Genomic DNA, 15,055 nt, shown 5'->3' with positions numbered 1-15,055 from the left:
TCTTGGAAGTCTTCCACTGTTTTGGATAGATGCTTGTTATGAAAATTCGATTGAATAAATATTTGAGTGGTTCAATAATTAATAGCAAAATTATTTTGATAAATTTTATGGAAATGCCATCCAAGTGCGTTTGATTTAATTTCAAAAATCGCATTAACAATGTGATATTCTTTTCAACGTCATTGAACTGAGAAAATGGACTTCTGTTATCGGTGCTACCAAGATTGCTTACTGTATTACTTTGAGTGAAGTTACTGCTGAAATATTCATTGATTTGTTCGGGAGTAAAATCTGAATTTGTCTTCAGATTTCAGAGAAGGCTTTTTTTCTTACACCTATTTTGACGTAGGATTACGTCTTTCGGTACAAATTGAAAATCGAAAGTCGAGTACATCGTGAAAATTTTCTAATTTCAAACGCTCAGTGCTCAGTCATTTTATGATGGATTGATGATCGATTTTGGCACTCTATAACATTTTTTGATATTGAAGAAAATAATATATGTCATGAAATGAACTATCGAGCAATTGAAAAATCTCAACCCCTATCCTAACGGAAATATCCACCTCTGATTGGTCGAAATTGACTACACATGCGGCGGGTCCCTATCAGAGTCATCAAAACCAAGTTGCCTGGGGGAAATCGACATTGCAAATACATGAAAGTAGGAGATCAATGACCGATCGTGTATTTTGAAAAATTTAGCACAAGTGTAAGTGTAAAATTGTATATGGTAGCAGTTGTGTTAAAAATGACTTGATGTATGAAGTGATTTATTCCAATTTTCATAAATAAAAACCAAGGTGTGTTCCCGCTCGAGAACGGGTCGTTTGGTTTAAGCTGTCTGTTTTGTCGTGTTCATTTTCACCCAAGGAAAGTTTATACGGCGAAAAAAAATGGAAAAGCGAAGAAATATTAGAAAAAGTGATTTCCCATATGCTCTACATATAGTATTAGGTGTTGTTAGTCCACCTAAAATTCGCATTGGGTTGAATGAACACTCAGAAAGTAAAAGTTATAAAAGAAAATTACCTTTTCCATTTCAAATAGGGTTTTCTATATTAAAGTAACATGTTTTTACTGATGAGAAAAATTGATAATTGTGTTCGGTATTGGTAATCATCTTATATTGCATTAGTGAGTTTTTTTTCTTTATTTCATCCATACATATCCCAGGAGGCATCTCCTCTAGGATCACAGAGGGCGGTTTTCATCATATCTTGTTTTACTTCGGTATCTTTTGTCTGATACGCACCATCCAACGACTGTTCACTATCCTTTTGTCACCATCACTCGGTAAACACTGGTGGAGTAAACAAACAATACCCAACAACCATACAAAACGGCCCTTTTCATGGCCATCAAATCATTATCAAAGAATTAAACGATAAAATTCTTAAAACATATCCAAAATCAACAGATACCCTAACGGAATCCTGCGTCAACCATGCGGTCGTGTCATGGACACAACCCTCCTGTGACTCTTATCGAATTCTTCCCATAAATCTTTAGAAAACATGTTATTCGTAAAGTTACTATTGATAAAACGTTCTTTGGCAATTACTATCAATTACTCAGATTGAATGTGCTTCCATTTTTCAAATGCAAGATCACGAATGATAATCTCTCAACACACTCAAGCGACAAGTTTCTTAAGAACTGATCAAAACGGTTGCGCCTCTCCGAGTTCATGTCCAATATATTTGTGTTAAAATCCCCCATTAGCAACGTTTGGGGGGTTTTAAAAAAGACCAAACAGTATATTATCATTGTTGATCGCAACTTCTAACAAGAAAAAATCAGTAGCTGTGTCATTTCCCGACTTCTCGAGCACTTTAATGTTCAAATTATTTTTCAAATATACTAGTATTCCGCCAGTGCTCCCTTGGCCGAGTGGTTAGCGTCATAACTAACATGCCGGGTGTTCGGGTTCGATTCCCGTTCTGGTCGGGGAAATTTTTCGTCAAAGAAATTTCCTCCGACTTGCACTGTGATCACGCGTATTCTAGAGCTTGCCACTCAAAATGCATTCAAGGCGTGTTATTTGGCATAGAAATCTCAACTAAGTACTAATAAAAATGACGCAAGTAATACTACGTTGAGACGGCGAAGTTCCTCTAGGAACGTTAGTGCCATTGAAGAAGAAGAAGAAGAAGTATTCCGCCACCCAATCTACCAACCCGATCATTCCTTAGGGCTCTATAAATATCAATAAACAGGATGTCATGTGGTACGGTTTCGTTCGACCGTGACCCATTCAGACGTTAGGGCCGAGGTCATCTTCAGTTCATGGTAGTTGATTTCTTTCGTGAAATAAACGTAATTGTTTAGTTTACTTGTATTTGGACTCCTTATAAGAAAAAAATAGATTATAGAACATTATCTTTGTCATTTATTTTAGTCTTGTCACAAGTTATGATTTGTAATGAGTAATATTTTTTTTCATAGCTGCTGCAATCTGAACCATAAACGAAGTTTATTGACTCGCGGTTGCATTATTATAAGCAGTAGTAGTCATGAGCGATCATTTTCGAAACACCCAGCATTTCATCTGTTGTGAATACTCACTGTGCTGCTTCCAATATACAATTACATACATAGTTCCCTCGTTGTTCAAACGATAAAATTGCTTGCAAACAGAAGCTAAACGCGATACATCTTTTTCTCGGGACACTTTTGAAATAAATTATTTCCGTTTTCTTCTGTTGGTGGCGTATACAAAAACACAAAAGGGTTGGTTTCCAATAAATAATATTTGTTGTCGATTCTTTGTTCTTTTTTTTCTCCTATACAATCAAATCATATAACATCCCATGCTTTATATGACAAAAGAATGAAGGTTCACAATTAGTACAACAAATTCATAAAAAGTATGTATAATTACCATATTTTAAAAAGCTATATATCAGAAACGTCCCTAGCTAACAGCATATTCGCTGTAGTTTTGTTCAAAGTTTTGGATTATTTATAGTTATTTATATTTATATATACGTAGAGACAAACATTACTAAATCTTTGTTCAGTCCATAATTTCCCCGTTTTTCGCACCAGCCGGCCAGGGCGGGCGGAGTCCTGTTGCTGCTGCGGTGAGCACAGCATTGTAAGTGTGACTAAGTCTGCATCGGTTCGTACTACGGATCTCTCTCTAATCGCTGTCGTCGGTGTTCCCTTCGGAGCTGTCGAGATTGTAGATCCTGATCACTAATTATAATACTTTTGGCTTCACTTTGCCACTGCCCTGGAGCAGCATCTGTGGAGGAGCTGTCGAATTTTGCAAGTTGTTGATTATCTTAAGTCGCTTGTTGGACAGTGAAGTTAACGATGGGGCAGCCCGTTTGAGGCCGGACGATGTCGTGACACTTGTTCCGAGACCACTACTGCTGCGGCTCGACTCGCGAGTCGCTTGCTGTTGCATTGAGCTTATTAGATTCTTGAAGTATGCATTGCTTAGCAGGCAGGCGGTCTTCTCGGTTGGTTTCTTGATCGAAGCCTGTGGCAGTATTAGTCGTCGCTGGCCCCGATTGATCTGACCTACCCGGTTTCCAACTGGTGAGCTCGAGAGGCTGACGCCACCGTTTGTGTCCTTGCCTTTGCTCATTCCGGAGATTGGCGACAGATGATCTCCGGCGCGCGCATTGGACGCGTTAAAGTTGAGCGAATTCCGTGGCCCGCCAATTGGAGACAGCTGGGAGTTGAGCGATTTGGACATACTGTTCGATTCGTTCACCAAATTTCGTCGGATGGTCAGCAACTTTCGATTCATCACGTATCCTCCACCAATCTTGCGCAGCTGAAAATTGTTCACATGTAACGGCTTCGGCAGGGAGTTATACCACGTTTTCACCCCGCGGAACTCGTCGATTTGGGTGTGATACATTGTGTTGGCTTGCTGTTGCTGCTGCTGTCGTTCCTTCATGAACTCATCATCCACTGTACGCATCAGGTTTAGCTTGGATATATCGACAGGTGTGTTGACGGTCAATATTTCTAGTTCTGGTTTCAGTGAAACGTTTTCTATGAAGTGCTGATCAACCAAGGATTGCGATATTGAGGTTAGCTGATTTGGTGTCAAGATGATGGAATCGGTTAGGTCCGCTTGCAACTGGGGTAACACCAGAGGGTTCGCTGCTGCTGGAAGCAAATTTATGGTTGGCACAATGTCGTCTATGCTTTCCGCCAGATCGTTTTGCATCGCCTGTCCCGTTAAATGCTCTGCGTTTTGCAAGTTCTGTGCGAGCGTTTGGATGGTGTAATTAATTTGATCGTTGTAATTCGAAATCAGTGCATGCTCGCTCATTTCTTGACCCGCGGCCGTTGTAATGTATTGATTTGGATCGTGCAGCTCCACCGCTTCCGCCGCTTGTACCAACGGCATATGATTAATCAATTCGGCAGGTATGAAGTGATCTGCGCTAGATAACTCAGCCTCTCCGGAAGATAGGTTTCCATCCGCGCTGAGGATCTCACCTGTGTGCATTGTGACAGTGCTGGCGTCGCTCAAGGCTGCCTTTGTGGTCGTGAGTGCAGTTAGGTCATCACTTCCGGCATTCACGGTGGCCAAACCAGTTCCAGAAATATTCATTGACGATATCACAGATAGAGGAACCGTCACGGTCAACTGTTCCTGCATAATATTAGTAGCGAACTGTTGAATTGTTTCCTCCGGGGTTTCATTTTTGTTAGATGGATGCAGTTTCCCCGACACAGAAAGATTAAGTAGGTTAGTGTTGGGATCCACAACAATGGTGGCATCCGAGAGGGCTGCGTTGGGGTTCTCTTCGACAAAGTGTTGTGCGAGAATTTCAGTCGCCGCTGGAATACTGATTTGCTGATCCCGCGGAGGTTTATTTCGCGATTGTGGTATAGTCTTCGAGTGAGCATGATTGTTCTGCCGGGGTGTCACAGGCGCCGGGGGTGTCGGCGGACCGAATAACTGTTGCTGCTGCTCATGGTACGCGGAACTCTTCGACTGACTCGAACTCGACGATCTCTGCTTGTGTTTCGATCGTTCGCTCTTGGATTCTGATATTTTCCCAGCGGGAGTCGTTGCGGTACCGGAATTGTTAATAGACTTCGCGCCGCTTGACGCCGTCGATGCGCTTTCATTACGAGGACTGGACTTCTCCGAAGGGTGATTCTGGTGAGCGCCCTCCGACGGACTCGCGTTCAGACCTTCGCCGGTTGATGCAACGCGACCACGCTCCACTTCAAAGCCAGACGACGAGTTGCTAGATGATTCCACTTCAATGTAGTTCTGCAATTGAGACAATACATGAGCATCGCATGAATAAAATGAAATATAATATATATATTTTTTACATGATGTTGATGGTGGTCCCGCTTCCTTCCCCTACAAAGGTTTGAGCACGACGAGTTATCAAAAAGATATTTTTTTTCACTTCTCGTCGGTTTGCGCTATGCTCAAACGAAACGTTTCTGTTAATATTGTTGGCCTCGAAAAAGTTGCATTACTTTCTCATGCTCAAGATAAGCCCAGTTGTTATCCTTTGTGGAGAAAGTTTTGCTACTGGCAAGCGAAACCAAATCACATACGAAATTCCAGAACGACATTTACTTTCTTGGTGACTAAATAAGCGAAATAAAGGCTTTCTGTTCAACTCAATAATCTCGAAAAGAGTAGCATTGCTCCATTATGATCAAGATTAGCGCAAATACAATACAAGTTGAAGGCAGCTTTGCAACTGGCACGCGAACCCAAATAACTCATAGCATTCCAGCACGACATTCACGATGGTCTAGCTTGGTATTCCACAAATAATTATTCGGCGCACAACTTTAACGCGTGCTTCGCCATAGCGTCAGTTCAATGCATTGATGCAATGTCAAAGGCACCAATAAAGCCCTTATGATGACGGAAAACAAGCGATGTTGAGGTGAAGGTGGAAGGAAGACACAAATGGCTTCCACAATGGCGCTCATTTCTTTCATCTCCCTCCCTCACCCTTCGCCCGAAAATCAAAAACTTTGCGAAACAGTGTGAAGAAAATGATCGTTTTCGCACACTTTCCACCAAGTTATATCAACCAAACTCTAATCGATTACTCACAAGATATTAATTTTCCATCTGCCGTCGCAATGTATAATTAAAAACGTCGGAAAACTCGAGCTAGTGCTCTAAAAGTTAAATTTTCATTTTTCAATTGTTCGCAATGGTTTTGTTTGTATTGGTGAAAGCATCGTTATTTTTTTGACACTGATGCCAGACAACATCATCGAAACAGCTATAAAAATCACAATTATTGTTTTTACATTCAATGGGTCTATAATGTAAGTTTTAGTAACTCTAACATTGGAAGAACAAGAACAAGGAAGAACAAGTGATGTTCATTGCTTCATATCTAGAACGATACTGAAAGTTTGCCTCAGCGAGATCCAATATTTATGCTCTAGGAAAATATCACCCTTCGTTCTTAATCTTCTTCTTTTCATTGTTCACGGGAACTTTAAATCATTCCCCTTCGTTGCTCACAAATCTTAGGGAATTTCCGAATCGTTTGATATGTAAATCGCCAAAATCAGTTCGCGGCAAAAATAGTTATTAACGTTAGATTTATTTCATAAAAACGTGACCTGTTTTCCGATTTGGCACTCTTAATGAAAGACGTAGTTCTACGTCAAAATCTGAATGAAATAAAAAAAACATTTCATTCGGCTGTTAGGAAAACACAGTTTTCACGTCTGAAATGCAGCTTCTCTTAAACTCTGCTAGTGTTGTTGCAGTGTTGTTTATAGCGAATTCGATTTTCGATTTTTCAACCTGGGTTCAAGCGAGTTCCAACCGAGTTTTTTATTCACTCAGTTTCAACCTAGTTTCGCACTAGGTTCAACTCGAATGCTTTTGGGTTCGCACTGAGATGTTTCATGGATTCGCACTCGGGTTCACCAATACAACTAACAGTTCAGTATCTGTGAAGTCACGAATTTTGTTTTGGAATATTTAAAAATAAAGACTTTTGCTTTCGTATTATTGGAATCGGAATTCAATTCGGATTATGATTTTGAAGAGTATATTCCCGTTGACGGCATGAAGCTTCGTTGGGAGGCGAAAATGATTATGGATTTTCAGGTGAAATAAACATGCTTTAAAAAAAATAGAAAAATATTGCGAACAAACAACTTAAAAAATCGTGGCGAATAGAATGTTCATGTTCACGTTTACGTTCATATCAAATGTTCGCCAGTAAACGTGAAGTAAATGAGCATCAAGCTTTAATAAAGTAATTCGGATAAAATATACAGTTATTCACGAAGCTACGAGGTTTTTCGATCCGTGTAGAGATGCGATTGAAGAAAATTGCATCCATATGGATTTTTTTACTGAAAACTCGAGAGTTGCTTATCATATCCTCTCACAGTTCACAGTGAAGAAATTTTCAGAATGCCGTGGGACATTCGAACGTGACCATGAACGAGGAAATATTTTGACGTATATATACACCACTGTTGAACTAATCCATTCTTAACAATATGAATTGTGTTTAAATATGTTTTACAACTAGAAAATGTTTCTTCCTATCGTTTCCGGCGAGGTCTAAACCGACCTTTAAGGACAATTTAAAGTTCTCGTGAACGTGAACCAACACTTTTATGTTAAAAATTTCTTCAATCCATATATAAAACGCGAGGAACCTTTGTGAAATATTGAATTAATCTACTATTATCAAAATGGATTGTGTTTAAATATGTTTTTCAACTAGAAAATGTTTCAAGATGTTTTCCTCGCCTTTTCTATATGTTTTGATAGATGAATTATTAACAAAAAAGTGTTTTTTCACGTTCACGGGAACTCTAAACCTACCTTTACTGGCGAATATTTAATATGAACGTGAACGTGAACCAAAACATTCTATTCACCACGATTTGCTGAGATGTTTGTTCGCAATGTTGTTCACTGTGAAATAATCGTACTTTCTCAGTACCTGTTCATGTTCACGTTCACGGGAACTCTAAACCTGCCTTTAGGTTGGAACTAACCCAGATTAAAAAACGAATTCGCTATTAATATGTCTTTGCATCGAGTTGAATACATTTATTCCTTCAAAATACAAAAGCGTCGAAAGGCGACCGAAAATTCAATGCTGTTTGGGAAGCTTGCTTGGATGCGGCAGGTTGCAGCAGCAGCGAAGAAAAAATTGCAAAATATGCTGAAATTTACATGTCAATTATCGACAAATGCTTCTTGAGCTCCAACGCCAGAACAGTTTAGGTTAATCGAAAAAATTGCGATTTGAATATCATTACTGTATCGTTAACAGAAATTCAATTGCAAAAAATATTTGTCCCCAAAAACAAGACTGTAATATTATGTTTAATAATATCCTATCATACTCTATTGCACATCTGAACTTTTGCAATGTTATATTGAATTTATATACGATATATATCAACTATGCACGACTATGAACCACTGCTCAAAACTAGAATTAGACTCAGAAATGCTCGAAATACGATGAAACACGAGATAGTTAAGTCAATCCATTAAAATTCTTGGATAAAGAAAATAATATTTGAGCACTAATTAACTCCCTTTTTACAATTGTGCTTAAGCATTAAACAAATTTTGGAACAACAAGCGCTTCTCTTTGTGACTTGGCAGAACTGAAAGATTTACTGTTTACTTCTTACAAGTATGTCCAATGCAACTTTCGAATCGATGAAGCTTTTTTTTTTGTAAAACTGGTTAATTGTCATTAATTGTCAATCGGATGATTGACCAACTCAAACCAATGTAGGAAAATAATGAATAACAAATTCCGGTTAATTGAAAACAACATACCTCATCCTTGGCCGAAGACGACGCTCCTGAACCGGATTTGTGTTCCGATAGCAACTTATCGAACGTCTTGCTACGCCCTTGAACTGCTCGCCTCGATGACAGGGAATGAGATTTGCAGTTCAGCAAACGAGTACACTGCCGCTTCCCGTCCGCCGAAGTCACACCGCAATGCTTATCCGGGTCGTAATCCTTCCGATCACTTTTTCTATCGTTGGAAGACTGCGATTTGCCGCTGCTGATGGACAGAGAAGCACTGCTACTGCTGCTGCTACTACTACTGCTACTGCTGCTACTCCCATTGCCGCTAGTCGATGAGGATGAAGAGGACGACGATGATGACGATGAGGATGATGAGGATGAGGAGGCGGATATTTTTGAACTACTCCGCTTCCCGGTCTTCCCTAAAGGTGACGCATTGAGAGACGGAATACTATCGCTGCTTATGCCGGACGAGGTAGACGAGAAGGCAGCCTTCTTTTCCGAAAGACTACTCGTTGTGGCTAATGTGGCGGAAGAGATTTCGTGCTTTTGGTGATCCCTAGAGCTAGGAACCGTGCCGCTACTTTCAGTCGGTGGGTTTGTCTCATGTGAAGACGATTTGGAACAACTAGAGGAGCTACCACTGGAACTGGAGGATTTTCCATTGTGGTGCGAGGAACTGTACGACGTTGACACACCTTTGCCGTTCTTGCCACGAACTTTAGAGCTCGAACTGCTACGGGCCTTCAAAGGTGTATTGTCAAGATCTTCATGTTTGTAAGCGTTGCTACTACTGCTAGTAGCCTTCTCTGATCTGCTGGATTCACTAGAATTTGCCGCACTGCGAGACGACGTCTCTCCCGAATGTTGATCTCGGCTGCTAGACAGGCTCTTGCTGGCATGACTATAATAGGAATGGTGTCGATTACTCATGTGCTTCTGAAGACCCTGTGGTTTGACCACGCTGTTGCAAATATCACAGATAACAGCATAGAAAGGGTCGGTTTCTGGGCACAGCCCATACAGGCCCATGTCAGCTTTATCTAGCCGCATCACGCTGCCTTTCTGGCGGTTGGTAGCACTGCTGCGGTTGGCGGCATTGCTGGCAGCTGTTGGTACCGCTATCGCTGTGGAGGACGACGACGAACTTGGCGGCACATTTTTACTAGAGCTCTTGTGGTGACTACCGTGACTTTTGGACGACCTACGATGATCTCCGGTTAGCTCGCTGATCGGAATGTCCTCATCATCGGCTGGAACAGAAAGAAAAAGGTTGTTGAGCTACAATGATAAATCGACTAATCGCATATGGTACGGTAGAAATATCATATTTTATTACCGTACAAATTTGGATTTTCCACGCCAGCTAAAACTATTTCGACTATCATTGGTGTGTATTAGAACTTTTCGACGTAGAACTACGTGTTTCATTTATATATTGGGGTGTAAGGTCAAGTTTCGAAAACTAGAGCGTAAAGCCGGAGCAACAAAATTTTGAGCTTTAATACCTCTTAAACAATTGAACGAAATGGTATGATAGACACTTCATTCGAAACATAAAATGTCTACGCGTTATATGCTTGTTACATTTTGATCCAAAAACTTGTTTCAATAGCTTTAAAATTGCTTTCAAAACAGGCTATTGAAATAAAACAAATCTATACAAGTGGGTGCCGCTCGGAAATGCACTTAGTTATAATTGTACAGCGTTGGGAGCAGGATATCGCTGCTGTGGCGAAGCTAACTTCGTTCATCACGATTACCATGATGTCAAAATTATTTGAGCAGTTCGTAGTTCTGTTTTGCCGTTTCGATTTCACTTAAACTTTTCTCGAGCCAGTTTATCTCGATCAGCTTGAACGTGATAGATTGCGATGCGAAGCAAGGTTTCCAAATGACCATCAGTGATTTTGTTCCTTGACTTTGACAAGGGAGCCAAAGAAGAGAATGTATTATTATCTCTGGGAATCGCGCTTCTGGAAATAAAAAATCAAATCAGGAGTGGGAATCCAAAGATCATGGTTTTTAATTCTGCCATGCAGCTCTAGATCGCCCTGCGTTTCAATGAGTTCCATCTGTATGTTTTCAGTGGCATGCACATCATCGAAATTGATTGGGGCACAAAACAAATGGATAATTCTTTCATGTGATGTGATGTACCATGATCTGTGAAAAAACTCAGCCTTCATCAACTGGAGTGCGTCAACATTTTTCCTGATCATCGACCCTTGAGAAATTCTCAATGTAAGGAAATGGGCAAAATGAAAATTTCCCATTTGTTTTTTGAACTTGAGTTAGTTTTCGAGTGTTTTAACCTGGTTGCTCATGTTGTGATTCAATTTACCTTGCAGGTCCAAGTTCAAATCTTCCGCTTGGTTTGCGATATCTGCCAGGAAAGTTAAATTTGCCATCCACTCCGCGTTTTATTATTCTCAGTCGGTTTCCCCTTACTTTACATGAATTTTGCAACTTCTTTACGTAGGTCAGAAGCTCATTGCACTATTTTTCGTCTATTAAGTCATCGTACCTCGGTAAAATATGGAATTTCGCTACACTGCGCTTCAAGAAAAGCTTAGAACTCACGATTATTCAATGCGTGAACTACCATTTTAATCCAATTTTCAAAACACACGCCGCAGCGAGCAGAAAAAAGTTATTTTCTCTGTTCACTTCCATTCCGAAGGAAGAATGTCGGAATGTTGACAATTTCGAAACTAAAAGATGAAAATGACTGTTTTAATTCTTCCTTTTCTCTTCATCACTACGCCTACTGAAACATCGATACTTCAATTTCGTTATTTTCTGCTGTCTTTTCCTTTCAATTTGAAAGCAGACGCTTTCATTTGACGATTGAAACGGCTCGAATGGGCTATATTCAATTCCATTCGAATGGGCTATACATTTTCATTCGAAATAAGACACTTATATGAATTATAAGAACCTTTCATTTTCATTTGACGATTTAATAACTTCGCTTATGTGTGTAGAATGAATAAAATGAACATGAAACGAACCGAGACTGTATGAAAGTGAAGTGATATTCTCTTTACTGAGTGCGAAGGGAGAGTAGCAGCATGTTGGAATGTTGTAATATTAATAAAACACGACATTGTTTTCGATGTTTCGATTCAGTTTCCGCTCTCAATGTGAAAACCGCTTCGTTTATGTTATTCAAGGACTCGAACAACAAATTCATTCACGGGGACCTATCTTTAGAGAAGTCTTCCTAGCAGCGATGCTCTTCTTCGGTGAATTATAATATTTTGTGGAATACGCTTCTAGTTATTGGGTAGTCCAGCAAGTATGGGTGCGCAACTGATGATAATCGAATCGAGACGCTGATGAAGAATAATCCTCGGTATACGACACATCAATTAGCAGGTTCCTTACAAGTATCTATGTTCATGAGCACCTGGTGAAACTAGATTAAGAAACGCTACAATGTATGAGTTCTACACCTATTGACCGAAAACATGAAATGGATCGTATCTCCATCAACAACTCGCTTCATAAATGCAATGAAAACTCGCAGTTTGAAGCAAATAGTGTCAGGCGAAGAAAAATATTATCCTTTACAACAATGTTGGGCGAAAAAAAAATCTTTGAGGTGAGCGAAATGAACCATCATTAGATATCTCCAAAACCGATCTTCACCTGCAGAAAGTCATTCTTTGTGTCTAGTAAGATAGAAAAAAAAATCTGCATTATAAGCTTCTACCAAACATCCAATCGATAAACTTCAACAAGCACTATTCGTAACTAAACGAAGCAAAATCGTCAATCTAGAACAAACGTTCAGAATTGGCCAAGGCGTCCTCTTCCAGAATAATGCCAAACCTCATATTTCTATGGAAGCCCCTCCAAAAATTTTTAGAGTTTAACTAGGATGTGATAGTCTACCCGCTATCATCAGATATTGCAATTTTTGTTCATCACTTGTTTAGACCCCCAATAAAAAAATATTGAAGGGCAAAAATTTTGGTTGCGCGTTCGCTTAGTAAGCGATCTATCGTGAGTTTAAAACTCAGGGTCCTCAATTGACCATCTTTGTGTTGTAACAGAATAACTACGTCCACGCAACAATTATCAGCGATGGAGATCGATCCACGGCCGAAATAAGATCGATTCATCCTTACAACTGCACTGCTCTGCAAGAAACATCGGGCTGTTGTTCTATTAATAACACAACAATTATCATATTAACTGTGTCCGCTGTCCGGTGGTCCAGCTGGACAATGGAAGAACAGATAGAGTACTCTTACGCCTTAATGGCTATTGTATAATGTACCATATGCAATGGTATAAAAAGAATATTCTTACACCTAATATGGCAAGTGTGTCATGCGCTATTTATAGATTTGACAAAAAAAGTGACATGTACACGATAAAATGCTAATGAACCTAAATAAATAAACAAATGGGATAAAAAAAGAATTTCGACTCTTTGGACACAGTTTTTTAACGATAAAACAAAGAAGTTCTGCGATGATAAATTCTGCAAGTTGCAGAATTGATGAATGATCGGCAATTTTGGAGTTGAACTCGCCAAAACTACATAGCAGAACACAACATGTCTATATCCTTATACATGTTATGATTTTCAATCACTGTATTCCAACTACGAAGCACTTGATTTCATTGTCTTATTCTCTTGAAAACTCACAGTTCAGCCAGCTTGCGTCGGTTTATGATGAAAAATGTCCGAGATTAGATTTACATGTGATGTTTTGCTATAACGTAAATATTATGTTTTATAACGTGATCACATGGTAAATGAAATTTGGAAGGAAGAAACAGCAATACAAATAGCTTCACGAGTTGTTGTCCTCCAAAGCTGTCAAAGAATTGAGAAGAAATTGCCTCTGTTAATTATGTTCACATGTTTATAATGTACAAACATATTATAGAGAATAGAAACGAACATAAACTTAAATTTAGGCGCAATTCAGCTATTTTTACGATTATTTTTTCCAAGAAATGGAGAAATGTCCACGTGGACAACAGGGGGAGGGGTATAGACAATGTCCATGTTTGTCCACAGTGGGGGAGGGGGGTGTCTGAAATCGTAGTTTTTCTGTCCACGTGGTATGTGGACAGCCCCTAACATGTTGGAAATGAAAACATTAATGTTAGAAATTTTTAATCTTATCCTAAAAAATCTAATTAAACTTGATTGTTTCTATCAATCAAATTAAAGCTCTCTTTTTGCTGTACAATTTGTCCTTTGACACCCAACTTCTATATTTCTTAATTTCGCTACAACATCGAAATAAACAATTCCTGGTGAAAATTCAAGCAAAATCTTCAAAAATCACGATTTTTACCCCATACCATACCATTACCCCATTTCACCCCATTATAATAGCCACTTAAATTTCACTTCAACGTTGAAATGCTACATTTTTTCTAAAAATAAGTCATATTTGAAATGTTAATTTTGTTTTTTTCAAACTGTATATAATCGAGTCCAAAATTGTATATAATCAAATCACATATAATCGAGTCCGGCCTGTAGTAACTAGTAACTCGCCCCGGGTGTCATCCGGTCACGCTACGCCACTGCATACGATGATTAAAAACTGCAGATGAGAAGGTATACCACTACAAGTTTATAGGTACATTAACTGAAACGATACATGTGATGCCACATACAGCCAAGCATAAATATTACAAATTAGAAACTGATTCAATTACTTCCGGCCCAAGTGATGGACTATCAGGCGAAGAAATATTTGTTCCTCTGCGTGTGAAACACGATATATTTGATCTTTGATAAGTTCAATGAAAGTAAATTAGTATCAAAATATCTCGTACAAGAGTCGCTGGGAGAAACAGAAGCGCTCTTTGAAGGAACGCTCGAAACGCACTTTTGCGGATATTTTAAAGGGCGCTTCTCCACTGGCCCAACAACAACAACCAATCATCACACAAAATGTCTTCGCCACGTTACCCGTTGACGAAATGGAAGCGGACACAGCTAACGGGGGCACACCGTTCATTTTCCAAGGGAATCCCCGGCGCAAAACTGTGACCACTCCCAAAGTTCAAGGACAAGCCCCTCCGGTTATACCTCCTGTTAGCATGCCTAAAAAATCGAGTGCAGCGGACAAGCAAAATCAGGTTCCTCCTGGCTTCCGTGGGAATAGTTCACCTTCGAACGACCCAGCACTCGAGGGGACATCAAAAACCCCAAATGTCCCTATTTTTCCGTCCAGCTCAACTCCCCAATCGGGATTTATAAAGTTGTCTGACCTTTTGGACCAAATCTTCAAGTGTTTT

The 15,055-nt window shown here is 39.6% G+C and overlaps 1 protein-coding gene across 2 annotated transcripts in view; it reads right to left on the bottom strand.

The window, feature by feature from the left end:
* Positions 1-2,331: 2,331 nt before the first annotated feature.
* The window catches only part of LOC129769193 (serine-rich adhesin for platelets-like), a 43,810-nt gene continuing 31,086 nt past the window's right edge, over positions 2,332-15,055 (bottom strand). For both annotated transcript variants that reach the window (XM_055771289.1, XM_055771290.1), the window contains exons 3-4: positions 8,798-10,029; positions 2,332-5,254 (exon numbers count right to left, since the gene is read on the bottom strand). In XM_055771289.1, the coding sequence (XP_055627264.1) occupies positions 3,206-5,254; positions 8,798-10,029 (3,281 nt within the window). In that variant the 3' untranslated portion in view covers positions 2,332-3,205. The remainder of the gene's footprint in view (positions 5,255-8,797; positions 10,030-15,055) is intronic.

This window comes from Toxorhynchites rutilus, chromosome 2 (genome assembly GCF_029784135.1).
Source record: "Toxorhynchites rutilus septentrionalis strain SRP chromosome 2, ASM2978413v1, whole genome shotgun sequence".
Classification (NCBI taxonomy): Eukaryota; Metazoa; Arthropoda; class Insecta; order Diptera; family Culicidae; genus Toxorhynchites; species Toxorhynchites rutilus.
Note: the sequence above shows the minus strand (reverse complement) of the source record. Positions and strands in the feature narration are given on the sequence as shown.